The sequence below is a fragment of the Crinia signifera genome, chromosome 1 (assembly GCF_055691185.1).
Source record: "Crinia signifera chromosome 1, ASM5569118v1, whole genome shotgun sequence".
Classification (NCBI taxonomy): domain Eukaryota; kingdom Metazoa; phylum Chordata; class Amphibia; order Anura; family Myobatrachidae; genus Crinia; species Crinia signifera.
In genome coordinates this window covers 163,098,340-163,112,502 of record NC_139217.1, presented here as the reverse complement: position 1 = coordinate 163,112,502, position 14,163 = coordinate 163,098,340, and the positions used below count along the sequence as shown (strand labels likewise).

The 14,163-nt window shown below is 45.4% G+C and overlaps 1 protein-coding gene across 3 annotated transcripts in view; it reads left to right on the top strand.

The window, feature by feature from the left end:
* PRKG2 (protein kinase cGMP-dependent 2) overlaps window positions 1–14,163 on the top strand; it is a 71,694-nt gene that overhangs the window by 35,336 nt on the left and 22,195 nt on the right. The window contains exons 7-10 of one of the 3 annotated variants that reach the window (XM_083175694.1): window positions 2,655–2,749; window positions 6,291–6,359; window positions 8,534–8,632; window positions 13,586–13,649. In XM_083175694.1, the coding sequence (XP_083031820.1) occupies window positions 2,655–2,749; window positions 6,291–6,359; window positions 8,534–8,632; window positions 13,586–13,649 (327 nt within the window). Of the gene's footprint in view, window positions 1–2,654; window positions 2,750–6,290; window positions 6,360–8,533; window positions 8,633–10,605; window positions 10,821–13,585; window positions 13,737–14,163 lie in introns of those variants that run through there. The other 2 variants (XM_083175684.1, XM_083175703.1) reach the window with 2 other exon arrangements.

The window sequence follows — 14,163 nt, the reverse complement described above, 5'->3', positions numbered from 1 at the left end:
GTCTGCCAAGTCGTGTGTGGCGACTATTCTGTGGTTACTTGACCCTTCCATAGATTAAAGGACATATTATCACTTAAAGCTTCATTGCCATGTAGGAATCTTTTTCAAAGATTCTTACCTTACCCTTACCTTAACCAGGGACCAAGGGCTGTTGCAGCAGGTGCTACTTGTGTTTATTACAAGGCTGGAAAATAAATAAGATGACCATGTGGGTGTATGAGTGTAAGGACAAATCACAAGCATTCATTTTTTTTATTGCATTTTGTAATTGGAACCCCCTACATGGACCCTCCTTTTCCTGGTTTTCAGCTTGGGCATTCAGGGATGAGTCCTGGGAAAGATGATTGCAAAGAGTATTTTTTTCCTGGGTAGTAATGCAGCTTTAAAGGGTGCCTGACTCCATTTTTTATCTAAGCTCCCCACCTTCCTTCTGGACAACTTCAATAACCCTATATATTCCTAATAATTCTATTGCTTCTACTTCTTTCTTCCTCTCTAAACCTTATTCATTGTTCCTTCTACCTTGCTCACTCCAGTGGCCATAAAAAACTTCCCACTTTCTGATTACTAACTACATTTTTCTCCCATATTCCACCCTTGACTCTGTTCCTCTGGTGTATAATCTCAATTTCTAACAGTCCTCCACCAGCTCTAGCACTCTAGGCTGATCTGCTACTTCCAAAATGTGTTCCTGCATCGTGGAAAGGCATGGAGAAAATCACTTCTACTTGCTAACTTCCTTCAACTCGAATTAATGCTAACAGCTTATACCACCTCTTAGCTACACATTCAATTCCCTCCTTTGACTTGCCCTTCCTTCCTCATTGAACTCACTAGTCTTACTTTTCTTTACAAACACTCTTAAAATCCTTCTCCTTCCAATACAGTCCAGCTCACCTTTTCCTCCTTCGTTCTTACCATTAGTGATAAAGTATGCTCTATCCTCTTCTCCACTTGTTCCCTTGAACCCATTCAATCACAACTCCTCACCACCCTTTCTCTTAAAGGACTGCCGCCTCATCTCTGTAACCTCTTTCAGCAAGCACTGTCTCCTCATCCTTTAAATGCACTATTTTCTCATAAAATCCTTCTTTTGTACCTTGTGTCCTTTTCTCACCAGCTTTCCATTACGCTGCTCCCCTTTGCCTCTAAACTATTGGAATAGTTAATTTTCCCATGTCTGTCTACTTTCCTTTTCTCCCGCAATCTTCTTTACCTGCTTTGATCATGCTTTTCACTCCCTTCACTCCACTGACACTGCTGTCCTTACACCGCTTCACTCCACTGACTCTGTCCTTACACCACTTCACTCCACTGACACTGTCCTTACACCGCTTCACTCCACTGATACTGTCTTTACACCGCTTCAATCCACTGACACTGTCCTTACACTGCTTCACTCCACTGACACTGTTCTTACACCACTTCATTCCACTGACTCTGTTCTTACACCACTTCACTCCACTGACTCTGTTCTTACACCACTTCACTCCACTGACACTGTCCTTACACCACTTCACTCCACTGACACTGTCCTTACAACTCTTCACTCCACTGACACTGTCCTTACACCACTTCACTCCACTGACACGGTCCTTACACTGCTTCACTCCACTGACACTGTCCTTACACCACTTCACTCCACTGACTCTGTTCTTACATTGCTTCTCTCCACTGACACTGTCCTTACACCACTTCACTCCACTGACACTGTCCTTACACCTCTTCACTCCACTGATACTGTCTTTACACAGCTTCAATCCACTGACACGTCCTTACACTGCTTCACTCCACTGACACTGTCCTTACACCACTTCACTCCACTGACACTGTTCTTACACCACTTCACTCCACTGACACTGTCCTTACTCCACTGACTCTGTTCTTACACCACTTCACTCCACTGACACTGTCCTTATACCTCTTCACTCCACTGATACTGTCTTTACACAGCTTCAATCCACTGACACTGTCCTTACACTGCTTCACTCCACTGACACTGTCCTTACACCACTTCACTCCACTGACACTGTTCTTACACCACTGACTCTGTTCTTACACCACTTCACTCCACTGACACTGTCCTTACACCACTTCACTCCACTGACACTGTCCTTACACCACTTCACTCCAATGACACTGTCCTTACACTGCTTCACTCCACTGACACTGTCCTTACACCACTTCACTCCACTGACACTGTCTTTACACAGCTTCAATCCACTGACACTGTCCTTACACTGCTTCACTCCACTGACACTGTCCTTACACCACTTCACTCCACTGACACTGTCCTTACACTGCTTCACTCCACTGAAACTGTATCTTCACCGCTAAATCTAAGGGTCACTTTAATATTTTTATTCTCCTTTACCTGTCAGCTGCCTTTGAGACAATTTATCATCCTTCTTCAATGAATTTCCCTATTTCCTTAACGAGGCCCTCGCTGGGCTACATGCAAAAGAAGCCAGTATTTACCTTCCATGCTAAATAAAATAAATGCACCCCGTTCAGGGCAACATGGTTTGTCCATGTGTAAAGTTACTGTACTTACTTTTTTGTTTTACTCCCACCTCAGAATCAGGCCCTATATATCTTAAAAACTGTGCATTTGCTCTATATTTACTTTTTTAACAAATGTATATTTGTTTTAGGTGAAAATTACACAAACTACAGAAGGTTATGATGAACCCCAGTTTATTAAAACATTGGAGAAGGGGGATTACTTTGGTGAAAAGGCCCTTATCAGGTTAGTGATCTACGCATTACATTATTAATAAGCGACAGCATATCCGTGGTTAATACCCCCCTAGGCATGTGTCTAGTGGTGCCTCTTGCTGGGAGCGGCTGGTTATTATTTAATTTGGCAACCAGTGGTGGTTAGGGGACTGGTAGTAGGTGAATAGTGGTATGGGAGGTGGTGGTAAGAATGGTATTGCTTTGGCTGCCCGGTGGCATCAGGACTGGCCATGACATAAATGGGGCAGCACTGGCAGCTATCAAACAGAAGCAATTTTAGGTCTGTTATACAGAGTATTTTCACTGTGTACCACACTTGTGTATGTGTGAACTTTTCATAAGATTTGCAATTAAATTAGTGAATTCTGTTTATACATATAAAGCTTATCAAAATTACACATTCATTATTTATTGCTGTACATATGAAAAAAAAATCCAGCTTTCTGATGTAGATTGGCAATACTCCCTACTCTACCTCCGCAATGTACTTGATTGGAGCTTTGGCTGCCATATCCACCCTCCCAATACACTAACTCATCCTTCCACCTATGAGTATAGCATATTCAGCTACATTATTACATCCAGTTGCATTTTGCCCTTTTTTTACAACATATATGCCTATACCCATCCTACTTATTATATTTTCATGCTTTCAAATGACTGTTTTAACACGAATGCAGCCAGCAGCACTAGGAAATGTTGCTACAAGCAATGTAAAACTGCTTAACACTATACAGCAGGGGTCTTCAACCCATGGCCCGCGGGCCACAAGTGGCCCGCTGAGTTGTTTTGACTGGCCCGCCTGTAAATGCCGTTTAAAAAACAACAACAACCCTGTAAGTGCCGTTTAAAAAAGCCAAAACCTTCCACGCTCATCCCTTTACATGGGGGACGCGGCGGAGGAGGACGTGCAGTGGCTGGGGTGGACGGGACATGCACATTGTGGATTTCCTGAAGCTGCGCACACGTCCCGCCCGCGCCCTTTCAGAGAAGACAGCCGCCGCCGTGTGACAACCGGCTCCAGACCTCTGATGCTGCGCACCCGTCCCTGCCTGCCTCCTTCTCATTGAAGACAGCCGCCGCCGCCAGCAGATGCGGCCCTCTGAAAAGGAAATACGGAGATTAAGGCAGGTTTCTTAAGGGGAGGGGGAGGTGAGCTGCCTGCCAGCAATGCAGTGCTGACTGGGGGGGTGAGGTGGCTGCAATGCGGTGCTGACTGGGGGGGGTGAGCTGGCTGCAATGCTGTGCTGACTTTTGGGGGGGGGGGTAAGCTGGCTGCAATGTTGTGCTAAATATTGGGGGAGGGGAGCATCTGGCTGTGCAGTGCTGACTATGGGGGAGGGGGGCTGCCAGTGCTGTGCTGATTATCAATGGGGGGTGGGGCTGTGCGGAGATGCCTATGTTTGGGGGGAGGGAGCTGTGCTGTCTATCTATGAAGTGCTGTGCTTTATGGGGGCTGTGCTGGCTATCTAGAATTACCCCTTTCTGACCAGTGACACTACTGGTGGCATATTATGAGGGACACTACTGGTGGCATTTTATGAGGGACACTACTGGTGGCATTTTATAAGGGACACTACTGGTGGCATTTTATGAGAGGCACTGCTGCGGGCATCATATGTATAAGCAGGAGTATTGGGGGCATTATAGTGCAATGGGCATCATGGTGTGTGGCATAATGTGTAATGGGCATTATGGTGTGTGGCACAATGCATAATGGGCATTACAGATAAACAGTGTATATTGATTTAAGTAGCCTGTCATTGCTTGGGCTTGATTTGTGAGGAGTTCTAGGTCACTGTGTGGGCCTTCATGTTTATATGTCACTGTGCGGCCTTTAGCCAGCCAACTTAAGCAAGGAAGGACAACAACCATTCCTGCGGTAACCAATATCTGGTCATGCAGGTTGCAAAAGTGAAATGTCAGGTAATGGTTTTCCTGCTAGTTCACACGCTTATAATTAGACCATGCCCCTTAGAATTAGGCCACACCCCTTTTGGGGAGCGCGCGCCTACGGCGCGCACAATTTCTTCAATATAATATTATGTATGGGGGAGCTGCATTTTTTTTCTTTTTGCACTGGGACCCTAATTGTCTAGAAATAGCCCTGCTGCTGATTATATATTGGGGGCAGGGTTTATGTGTATGGGCAGCTGTGCCAACTATGTATGCCGGGGCTGTGATGTCTATCTATGAAAGGCTGTGCTAAATACCACAGTAGAGATTAGTGGCCCTCGGGCTTCGTTGAATTTTTTAATGTGGCCCTCACTGTCGGAAAGGTTGAAGACCCCTGCTATACAGTATACACAATTCGGTACTTGTTTCCTAGCACGGCCACACCGATTTACATCGGGGTGGTCGTGTTGGAAAAATCGGGTCGATTGCATCGCATGCGATTTGGTCGCATGCGATGCGATCGACGCGACCGACCGATTTTCGACCCGATTTTTTTGATTGAATGAAATGTAAATCGGGTCCCTGGGACCCGATTTTACATTGGATTCAATGTAAAATATTCCCAACCCCCCCAAATTTAACGGCGTACACCCCACCCCACGATAGACGCCAACCCGAAGCGTGGCGAGCGCAGCGAGGGGCGGCGGTGCGCGTCCTCCGACCTTTTCATTCCCCTACTATCCACGTCGGCGTGGAGTTGAGAATAGAATAGTGTGGCGAGCGCAGCGAGCCACCGAGCCCGAAGCGTGGTGAGCGCAGCGAGCCCCGCGAGGGGACGCGTATACCTGTGAAGTTATACGCGTCCCCTCGCGGGGCTCGCTGCGCTCGCCACGCTTCGGGCTCGGTGGCTCGCTGCGCTTGCCACGCTTCGGGCTCGTGGCTCACTGCGCTCGCCACACTATTCTATTCTCAACTCCACGCCGACGTGGATAGTAGGGGAATGAAAAGGTCGGAGGACGCGCACCGCCGCCCCTCGCGGGCTCGCTGCGCTCGCCACGCTTCGGGTTGGCGTCTATCGTGGGGTGACGACGGGGACATCTATAATGTGAAATGGGTCATATTGGCCCATTTCACATTTTTCACATTTTCTCACGATTTCAATGTTAAAAAATATTTTAACATTGAAGCCTATGGAAAAATCGGGGGCATCGCGTCGGGACCAATGTTAATGGTCCCGACCGACGCGATGCCCCCGATATTTTACCTTTCCCGACACGATTTCAATGTTAAAATATTTTTTAACATTGAAGCCTATGGAAATATCGGGGGCATCGCGTCGGGACCAATGTTAATGGTCCCGACCGACGCGATGCCCCCGATATTGTGTCCTAGCCGGCAAAATGGACCTGATTTCAAAGGAAATCGGGTCCATCGTGTGGATCGTGTACCTTAACTTAAAGGTACACGATCCATAAGATTGTGGCCGTGCTAGGAAACAAGTACCCACAATTCTACTTATCTGATGGTGTACAGGAGGTGGGGGTAGAGAGGAAGACTTTTGTTACTTCATATGATTATTCTTTGTGCTCATTTATCTATATACTGTATGTAAACTAATAATTATGTATTCAATCTGTTGTCTGTTTTTAATATAGTGATGATGTGAGATCAGCCAATATTATTGCAGATGATGATGGGGTGGAGTGTCTAGCCATGGATCGGGAGTAAGTAGCACTGGTTGTCCACAATTTTTTATTTTAGGCTACACACTAATCTAGAAAAAGTGGTAACACACGTTTTACATTGCCTCCCTTACAGTTTGGGTACGCAGTCAATGGAAAGACAATGTCTAAGTCGACAGTCACTAGGTCGACCACTAATGGTCGATGGTGACGAAGTCCACAACTAAAACGGGTCAACATACATTATATCAACACTGTCAAAAAAGAGAACACAACCTTATGGTCGACTTAGGCAAGGTCGACAGTCAAAAGGTGTGACATAGGGTTTTTCATGATTTTTTTCTTCAAAAAAGGTGATTATTTATACTTTACTATGCAAGTGGGCATAGAATGGGAATATAATAGTGTGCCAACCACAGCGAGGCATTGTGCCCGAAGTGAGCTATGCAAGGAGACTCAGTACATACTCTATATATGGTGTCCATGTCGACGTACGATTACATAGACACCAAAAAATCATGAAAAACTCATATCGACCTTTTCACTGTAAGCCTTGCCTACATCGATCATAAGTGTGTGTCGACCTTTTGGCAGTGTTGACGTAAGGTATGCTGACCCTTTTCCGGTGTCGACCTAGTCAATAAATGTAAATATAATCATCCATCCTCCTTCCCTTTGTATTACATACAATCTTTCTGTCTAGAACTGAGCTTGTATTTTTATGGACGGATCTTGTGATTTAGGAGGCTATTCAGCACCGATTGCTGAATAGTGGAAATCTGCATCCTGAGTCTAAATGGAGATGCAGTGTTGGGTGGGCCTGATCCATACTACAGAGGGGTGGCCGAACTGTTTTAGGGGCTAAGCTGCGCAGGCAGGCAGCTACCCTAGTTATGTCAGCACTTCGCAGTTCAGCAAAGCACTCACATTTCTGTGATGCAATTGTAAATATTTTGCCCTGTGCTGGGCGACCCCCAGCGTGATAGGGAGGACAGCCCTTAGCTCTATTCGAACAGTGTGAATCCAATTGTCTTGTCTGTCTGTAACTCTGACTCAGCTCCTTAGAACAAGTTATAGGACATATATTTATATGGCGCCACAGCACCTATCAGAATATAGAATACTAAATACGACTTGGGGGGGTATTCAATGTGCGCCGATATTTCAGACAATCGGAAATATCAGAACATACCTATTCTATAGCGTGTGTTATCGCCTGTCTTTTTCACATGCAGTTTCAATTTTGTAAAGTAGAATCTGCATTATCAAAAACGGACGCTAAATTGTCAAATCTGCAGTCATTTTCAACAAAATACATGCTTTTCACCTGTTGGAACATTCCCAACAGTCAGAGATTGAATAGCTTTTGGCGAATTGTGATATACAGTATTGGCACACACTGAATACCCCACTTATAGTACAATGCAATTGAGAACAAGTACATGTATATGGTAAATAAAGACTGTTGCATCAGAGGACAGGACACTGAAATAATTATTAGGGTGGGAGAGACCCAGGGTTCGGTGCCATTGAAAGGATTATGGAGTAAAAAATAGTCTAAAAGATGTATCGCAGCAGTGTATGGGCTTCCAATCCCCTGCCGCCCGGGCAGCAGGATTGCATGCGATACATTCAACTCAGTTTGTTGTCCCATTGGGTCCGATGTGCGGTCCCGTGTGCATCGGACCCAATGGGACAACAAATGATTTCAATTTGGGCCGATTACTCGGCCTGATATGTTGGGAAAGAGTGAAATTGTCCAGAATTGCTGTAGAGGAAAAATTGTGTAATGTGTCCTGGCAATCTGTGATGGTCCGGGGTGAAGGTTATCGTCCCGACCATTGGCATAAATGCTGGTCATCCTGATGTGTACCTAGCCTTAAAATGATCTGCATATAATGATTGGATTTATACATGATCACAGTGACACCATATCAAGCATAATTAATGTGTTATGATTTGCTATTTCAGCTTTTTGTAATACATTAGTTCCCTTTAAGATAGTATTGTACTGTATGTTAAGAGCTGTGGACTGCGGTGTGTTACATTACACTTTACTTTGAACAAAACATCACTGGAAGGTTTATTAGGATTGAAAAGTGCATTTCAGCTGAATGCTTAATAAATGCAAAAAATAGCATTTGCTCTCTTATCTACATGCAAAGAAGTAATATTATGTACTATTACTATAACATTTTTGCTTTTTACTATATTAGGACATTTAATCTGACAGTTGGAACATATGAAGAACTTCAAAAGTACCTTGAGGGCTATATAGCTAACCTAACCCTTGATGATGAAAGAAGACATGCCAAGTAAGCCCCAGATTTCTCTAATTCCACTTATATAGAAGCAGTCTAAAAAAGTCCCATAGTTTTTCTGGTCTATTCTGTTCAATATAACATTATGGTGTAACAGCCTATTTTTGAAAACTTTAAACTATACAAAATAAGGTGGTTTTGAAATATTGCAATGTCGTACTCCTGTTTGTGCTAAGGGCGGGGCAATATATACTGTGGGGTAGATTTATTATAGCGGCGCTAAGAGCACCTCTATAACAGTTCCTGCTTCGCCTCAGTAGCGAGGCGAAGCAGGAGGGGACACCGACAAGATCTACTAAGATCTTGCCGCCGAAGGGGGGAGCGCTAACTCCCCCCTCCGGCGATCGCCCCTCCAGCTGGCTGACAACACGTCAGTTAACACTGACGCACTGTCTCCTTCCCCCCGGCCGGCTGGACTGCGCATGCGCGGGATCTCGCTACTCACGCGAGATCGCAGCTCAGAGCCAGCAGCAGGGACAGCGCTGTCCCTGCTGTGGGCATAGGGCATCGCCGCCTGCAGCTGTCGAAGTCGATAGCTGCAGGCGTCAGCGATGCTGACCGTTCATAAATCAGGCAGGGGCGCAGCACGAAATTCGAAATTTGAAGGTCGACACAAACATTAGGTTAACAATCAAAAGGTCGACATGATTTTTCACATTTCTTTGTCCCGAATGTCAATACAGTCATCATGGACACTGTCTAATGGGTACACACCAGGACGACTAGGGCCCGATCCCCTCAATCTAGATCCAATTCCGACCAATTGGATGTAGATTGTGTGCTGATTGGGCCCTTTTTTGTCCTGGTGTGGACCGATACCGATCCGATGCGCGGTCCCGCGGGTCGGTCGGTCGTTATTGAGATCCTACCTGCTGCAGGTAGGATCTCAATGACGACCATACAGCCGGGTGCGGGTCGCCATCGGATCGGACCCGCTCACGGTGCACATCGTGAGCGGGTCGTGCCCCCCCCGGCGTCACCGTGAGCGGGTCGGACGAGCCACTGACGACCCGCTCACGATGTGCATTGTGAGCGGGTCGTCCTGGTGTGTACCCTACATTAGTGTACCTCATCCACTCGCATGGCTCATTGTGATATCCAAGCGTCAGGCACGGTAACTTGCTGCGTTCGGCACACTATTTTATTCTCCAACCACGCGGTAGTGGATGGTAGGGCATGAAATACCACCTGTCAGCACATGTCATCTCAAAAAAACGTGAAAAACTCATGTTGACTTTTTTACTGTCGACCTTCCCATTGGCGACTTAATGATTGTGTTGACATTCAGACCATGTCAACCTGTTTCAGGTGTCAACCTAAGGCCTGTCCACCTGCAGTGGTCAATGCATGTTGACCATAATAGTCTCAACCTAATTACTGTATACCCTTACTGCATCCCATCTGGATAGATAGACACAGCCCTTTGTAAATGCAGACTAGCCAGGCACAGTGTACTTTTAGGACAAGGTATTTGGGACTGTAATGTATTTATACAAAAGAGGCTTTACAGATGTAGCCAATGGTTTCAGGACTACCAATCCTACAATCTGACATGATTTTTACATATTCTGAGGTGAATATTATAATAGAAGTACAAATAACAATGTTATGTAAACATTGGGAAAGTCACAATCAAACCTGACCCATGCATGTGTCTTCCCATCTGCAACAGCAGTTCTACATTCTATGCAGTGCAGGTGGCCATTGCCTGAACCCATAGATGGGGGTCTTATGTAACATCTGAATGAACAAATGGGATTTTTTAGGGAAAACATGTACCATATAGCCACACAGTCTGTCCTATTGGAATGAATTTACACTTGTTCTATAAGATTCAAATGTTTCCAATTTTGTGGACCCTGCCAGCACAAACACACAGCCTACTGTTTCCGGTCACGGGGTGGCTCGCTGTACACAGCATTCCGCGGGGACGTGAAAGCGATATATACTGCGGGGATCACCTCATACACGTCTGTCAGCTGGTCCCTCCGCTCCGGCTCCCAAGAGTCCCAACTGTTCCGAGATGCGCCGCAGACGGGCGGGGCTTGCACTGAATGGGCGGAGTTGATTACAGCGCGGGACTTTGTACCAGCTGGGGCAGGGTTTCGGCAGATGTAGGCGGGTTTATGTTGCACATGTGGATGATGGCTGTGTTTATGCTTTATCATTGATCCATGACCAGGTAATGTTGTTGCTAAAACCGTTTTTAAACATTTCTATATAAAACATAATGACGCACAGAGAACAGGGTTAGATGTTACACGAGGTCTTCAAATTGCTGGTGCTTGCATGCATTTGCCAGTGTTCTCCTTGTTATGTTATGTTCTGTTCCTTCACTTGGAGTAAGCAGCATGCCAATAAAAAAACTGTAAACAAAGCCATACAATATAGCACTAGCTTGGAGTGGGAGGGTCTTTGCTTGACCAGTTAGAATTTAATGAGTGTGTACCAGGGTGTCTGCTAGATAGCAATGTCCTACTGTATATTACACCTTACGTTACCAAACACAGGAAATGCATAGGGAAACTTTTGTTGAAGTTACTTTTATTTTGTTGTAAGAGATTTTCTTTTAGCTCCACTAGTTTTACATTTTGAATACTATTCTAACTATTATGGGGGTATCCAGATAGCCCCAATGCATTTTCGAACATTGATAAAAAGGGACTGATATTGTGGTCATTTTGATCAGCGAACTTGTACAGGGAGTTCAATGGTGAAGCTCTGCACATGCATATAATCGCTTATGCGCATGTGCAGGACTTCAATGCGGACACCTTCGGGGACTTGCATGGGGGGGGGGGCATGTAGGAGGCAAGCAGGTTTCCTGGGTGTACCCATGAAAATGCTGGGTGTACCCATGTGAACAACGGCAGCCACCTGCCTTCTGGGGCCGTCGGCTGATGTCACCGGATATCAGCTGCCCATCCTGTTCTCAGAGCAGGTAGCTGCTAATCTAAGTCACCAGAGACTGAAATAGATTAGCGAGCGCTAAAGAAATCATTCGATGGTCTGCAACCATCAAATGATTTTGGGCCTGCACGCAAACCTGCGAATAAATGTTTATGAAAAACATCCATCTGCAGTGCTGTGGGGACATTCGGGATGTAGTGGGGGTTGGCATTTGCATGCTCAGCTGGCGGCGTTACAAGGCGCGCAGAGCAGCGAACTAACACAAGCCAACCAGAATGAGGGCCATTGTCACATTATCCACTGGACCTGCTTTTGCATACAAACACAAGGTTGATAAATTCCCAATCCCAGTTGACAGTGTCTAGGTTGACCTGAAAAAATCAACACTCACAAGGTCGACATAGGAAAAAAGGTCAAAGCAAGCAATGGCTGAATGCAGAAATGGTCAACACAAAAAAAGGGTTGACATGAGTTTTTCATGCTTTTTTTTTGGTGTAAATTTGTGCATTTGAGCACATGTATCCTCAGTTAGTGTACCCCATACCGCACTATCGCTGTGCTAGGCACACTTTACCATTCCCAGTTGTCCGATGGGATGGTAAAGTATGAAACATTTAAAAAAATGAAAAATAAATTTTTTTAAAAACTCCTGACGACCTTTTATTGTGTCGAACATTACTTTTGCTTGTGTTGACCTATTGTGAATGCTGACCTAATGTCTGGGGGATACGTCATTAGGTCTACAGCAACTAGGTCGACAAGCATTGGGTCGACACCACTAGGTTGACAGGCAACAAGGTCGACATGGGTTTAGGTCGACATGGGTCAAGATTGACATGGGTCTAGGTCTACAGGTCATTAGGTTGACACAAGCATTAGGTCGACATGGGCAAGGTTGACAGTCAAAAGGTGGGGTTTTTCACTGTTTTTGACAGGCAGTATTTCATGCCCTACCATCCATTACCATGGTGGGAGAATAAAATAGTGTGCCCGAAGCATCGCGAGCACTTCAAACTGTGTCGACAGTGTTGACATTCGGGTAAAAAAACAGTGAAAATCCCTATGTCAACCTTTTGACTGTCGACCTTTTGACTGTCGACCTAATGCTGGTGTCGACCTAATGTCCTGTCAACCTAGACCCATGTCGACCTTGTCCCATGTCGACCTAGACCCATGTCGACCTTGCTGCCTGTCAACCTAGTGGTGTGGACCCAATGCTTGTTGACCTAGTTGCTGTAGACCTAACGATCCACACCCATGTCTGGACCCCCTTTTACTACTTGGGCAGCTCTGACTGATTGGAGTGTATGGTTGAGAGGTATTTCATGTCAGTGCTACCAGCAGCAGTACAAAGATGCCACACGATCAGCTACGGTGATGGTAATGTGGATTCTTCACAGTCACTTCTGACAGATTGCAACTGGTCACCTCACCCATTTAAAAAAAAAATCATTATTGTGGTTTCTATGTTATATGACATTGCAGCCATCTATTATATGTGCTTCACAATCCATGTACTTATGAATATTCCTATAAAGTTTGTAAAAACGTTAAACTACACTAATAGACAATTAGATAGGTTTTTCAACCTAATTTACTATGTTACTAAACTAAAGGGGCATACACACTTGTGCTGAGCAATTTCCCTTGAGCATCCTGGTGGCTAGATCACCCATACACACATAGCAATGTGTGCTGAGCGATCTGTGCTAACCAGTATTCTTTATGCACATGCTAGAAAATCTATATAGATTTTGCCTGCATGTGCTAAAGATCTGAGTGGGTGATGGTGACGCTTGGACCGCACATCACCATCACTATGGGGTGTACACTTTGGACCTTATTCTGGTTGACTTGCAAAGCTGGTTTATGCACATGCGCAGTCACTCAACATCGACTCCCCTGCACAAATATGCAGGGGAGGGTGTCAACTAGTATAAATCCATTTTATTAAAAGTTTAGATTTGTTATTCAAATGAATAATTTTCCGTAAAAGCATACATTCACATTGTTTAATTGTTTTGTTCCCTGCTTTAGGAAATCCACAAGTAGACAGCTTGACAAGATGGTGTCACTTGAAAAGATTCAAATGAAAGAAACAGTTGCACGATTTTCCTCTTCCTCACCATTTGATGATCTTGAGATTATAACCACATTGGGTGTTGGAGGATTCGGGAGAGTGGAACTTGTAAGAGACTTTATTTTTCAGAGAAAATAAAAAAGTAAAAAAATTAGTGTGTGTTTTATACTGTTACCTGAGTTACCTGAGTCGGTATCACAACATCTGTATTGAGCTTGCTTCTTTTATTGTACTTAGGGTGGCCAATCCCGGGATTGGGATCGGCGGGATCCTGGAATTTGGCCCCTAAAACCCTGGAACTTCAATCCCAGGATTGGAGTTTCCAATACCAGGATTTTGGGATTAGACTGCGCATGTTGGTGCTCAGACACTGCCCGGCTTCTCCCGCCCCGGCAGTGCGGCTCTGCGTAGCGCGACGAGTTCAGAGGTCACGTTGGACAGGCCACACTGCTGCTCCACAGCCTCGTCCTGGGTGCTTTGCTCTGCTCTCCCGCCTGATCAGACTGCCCTCCCACCCTGACTGCATCACCCGCCG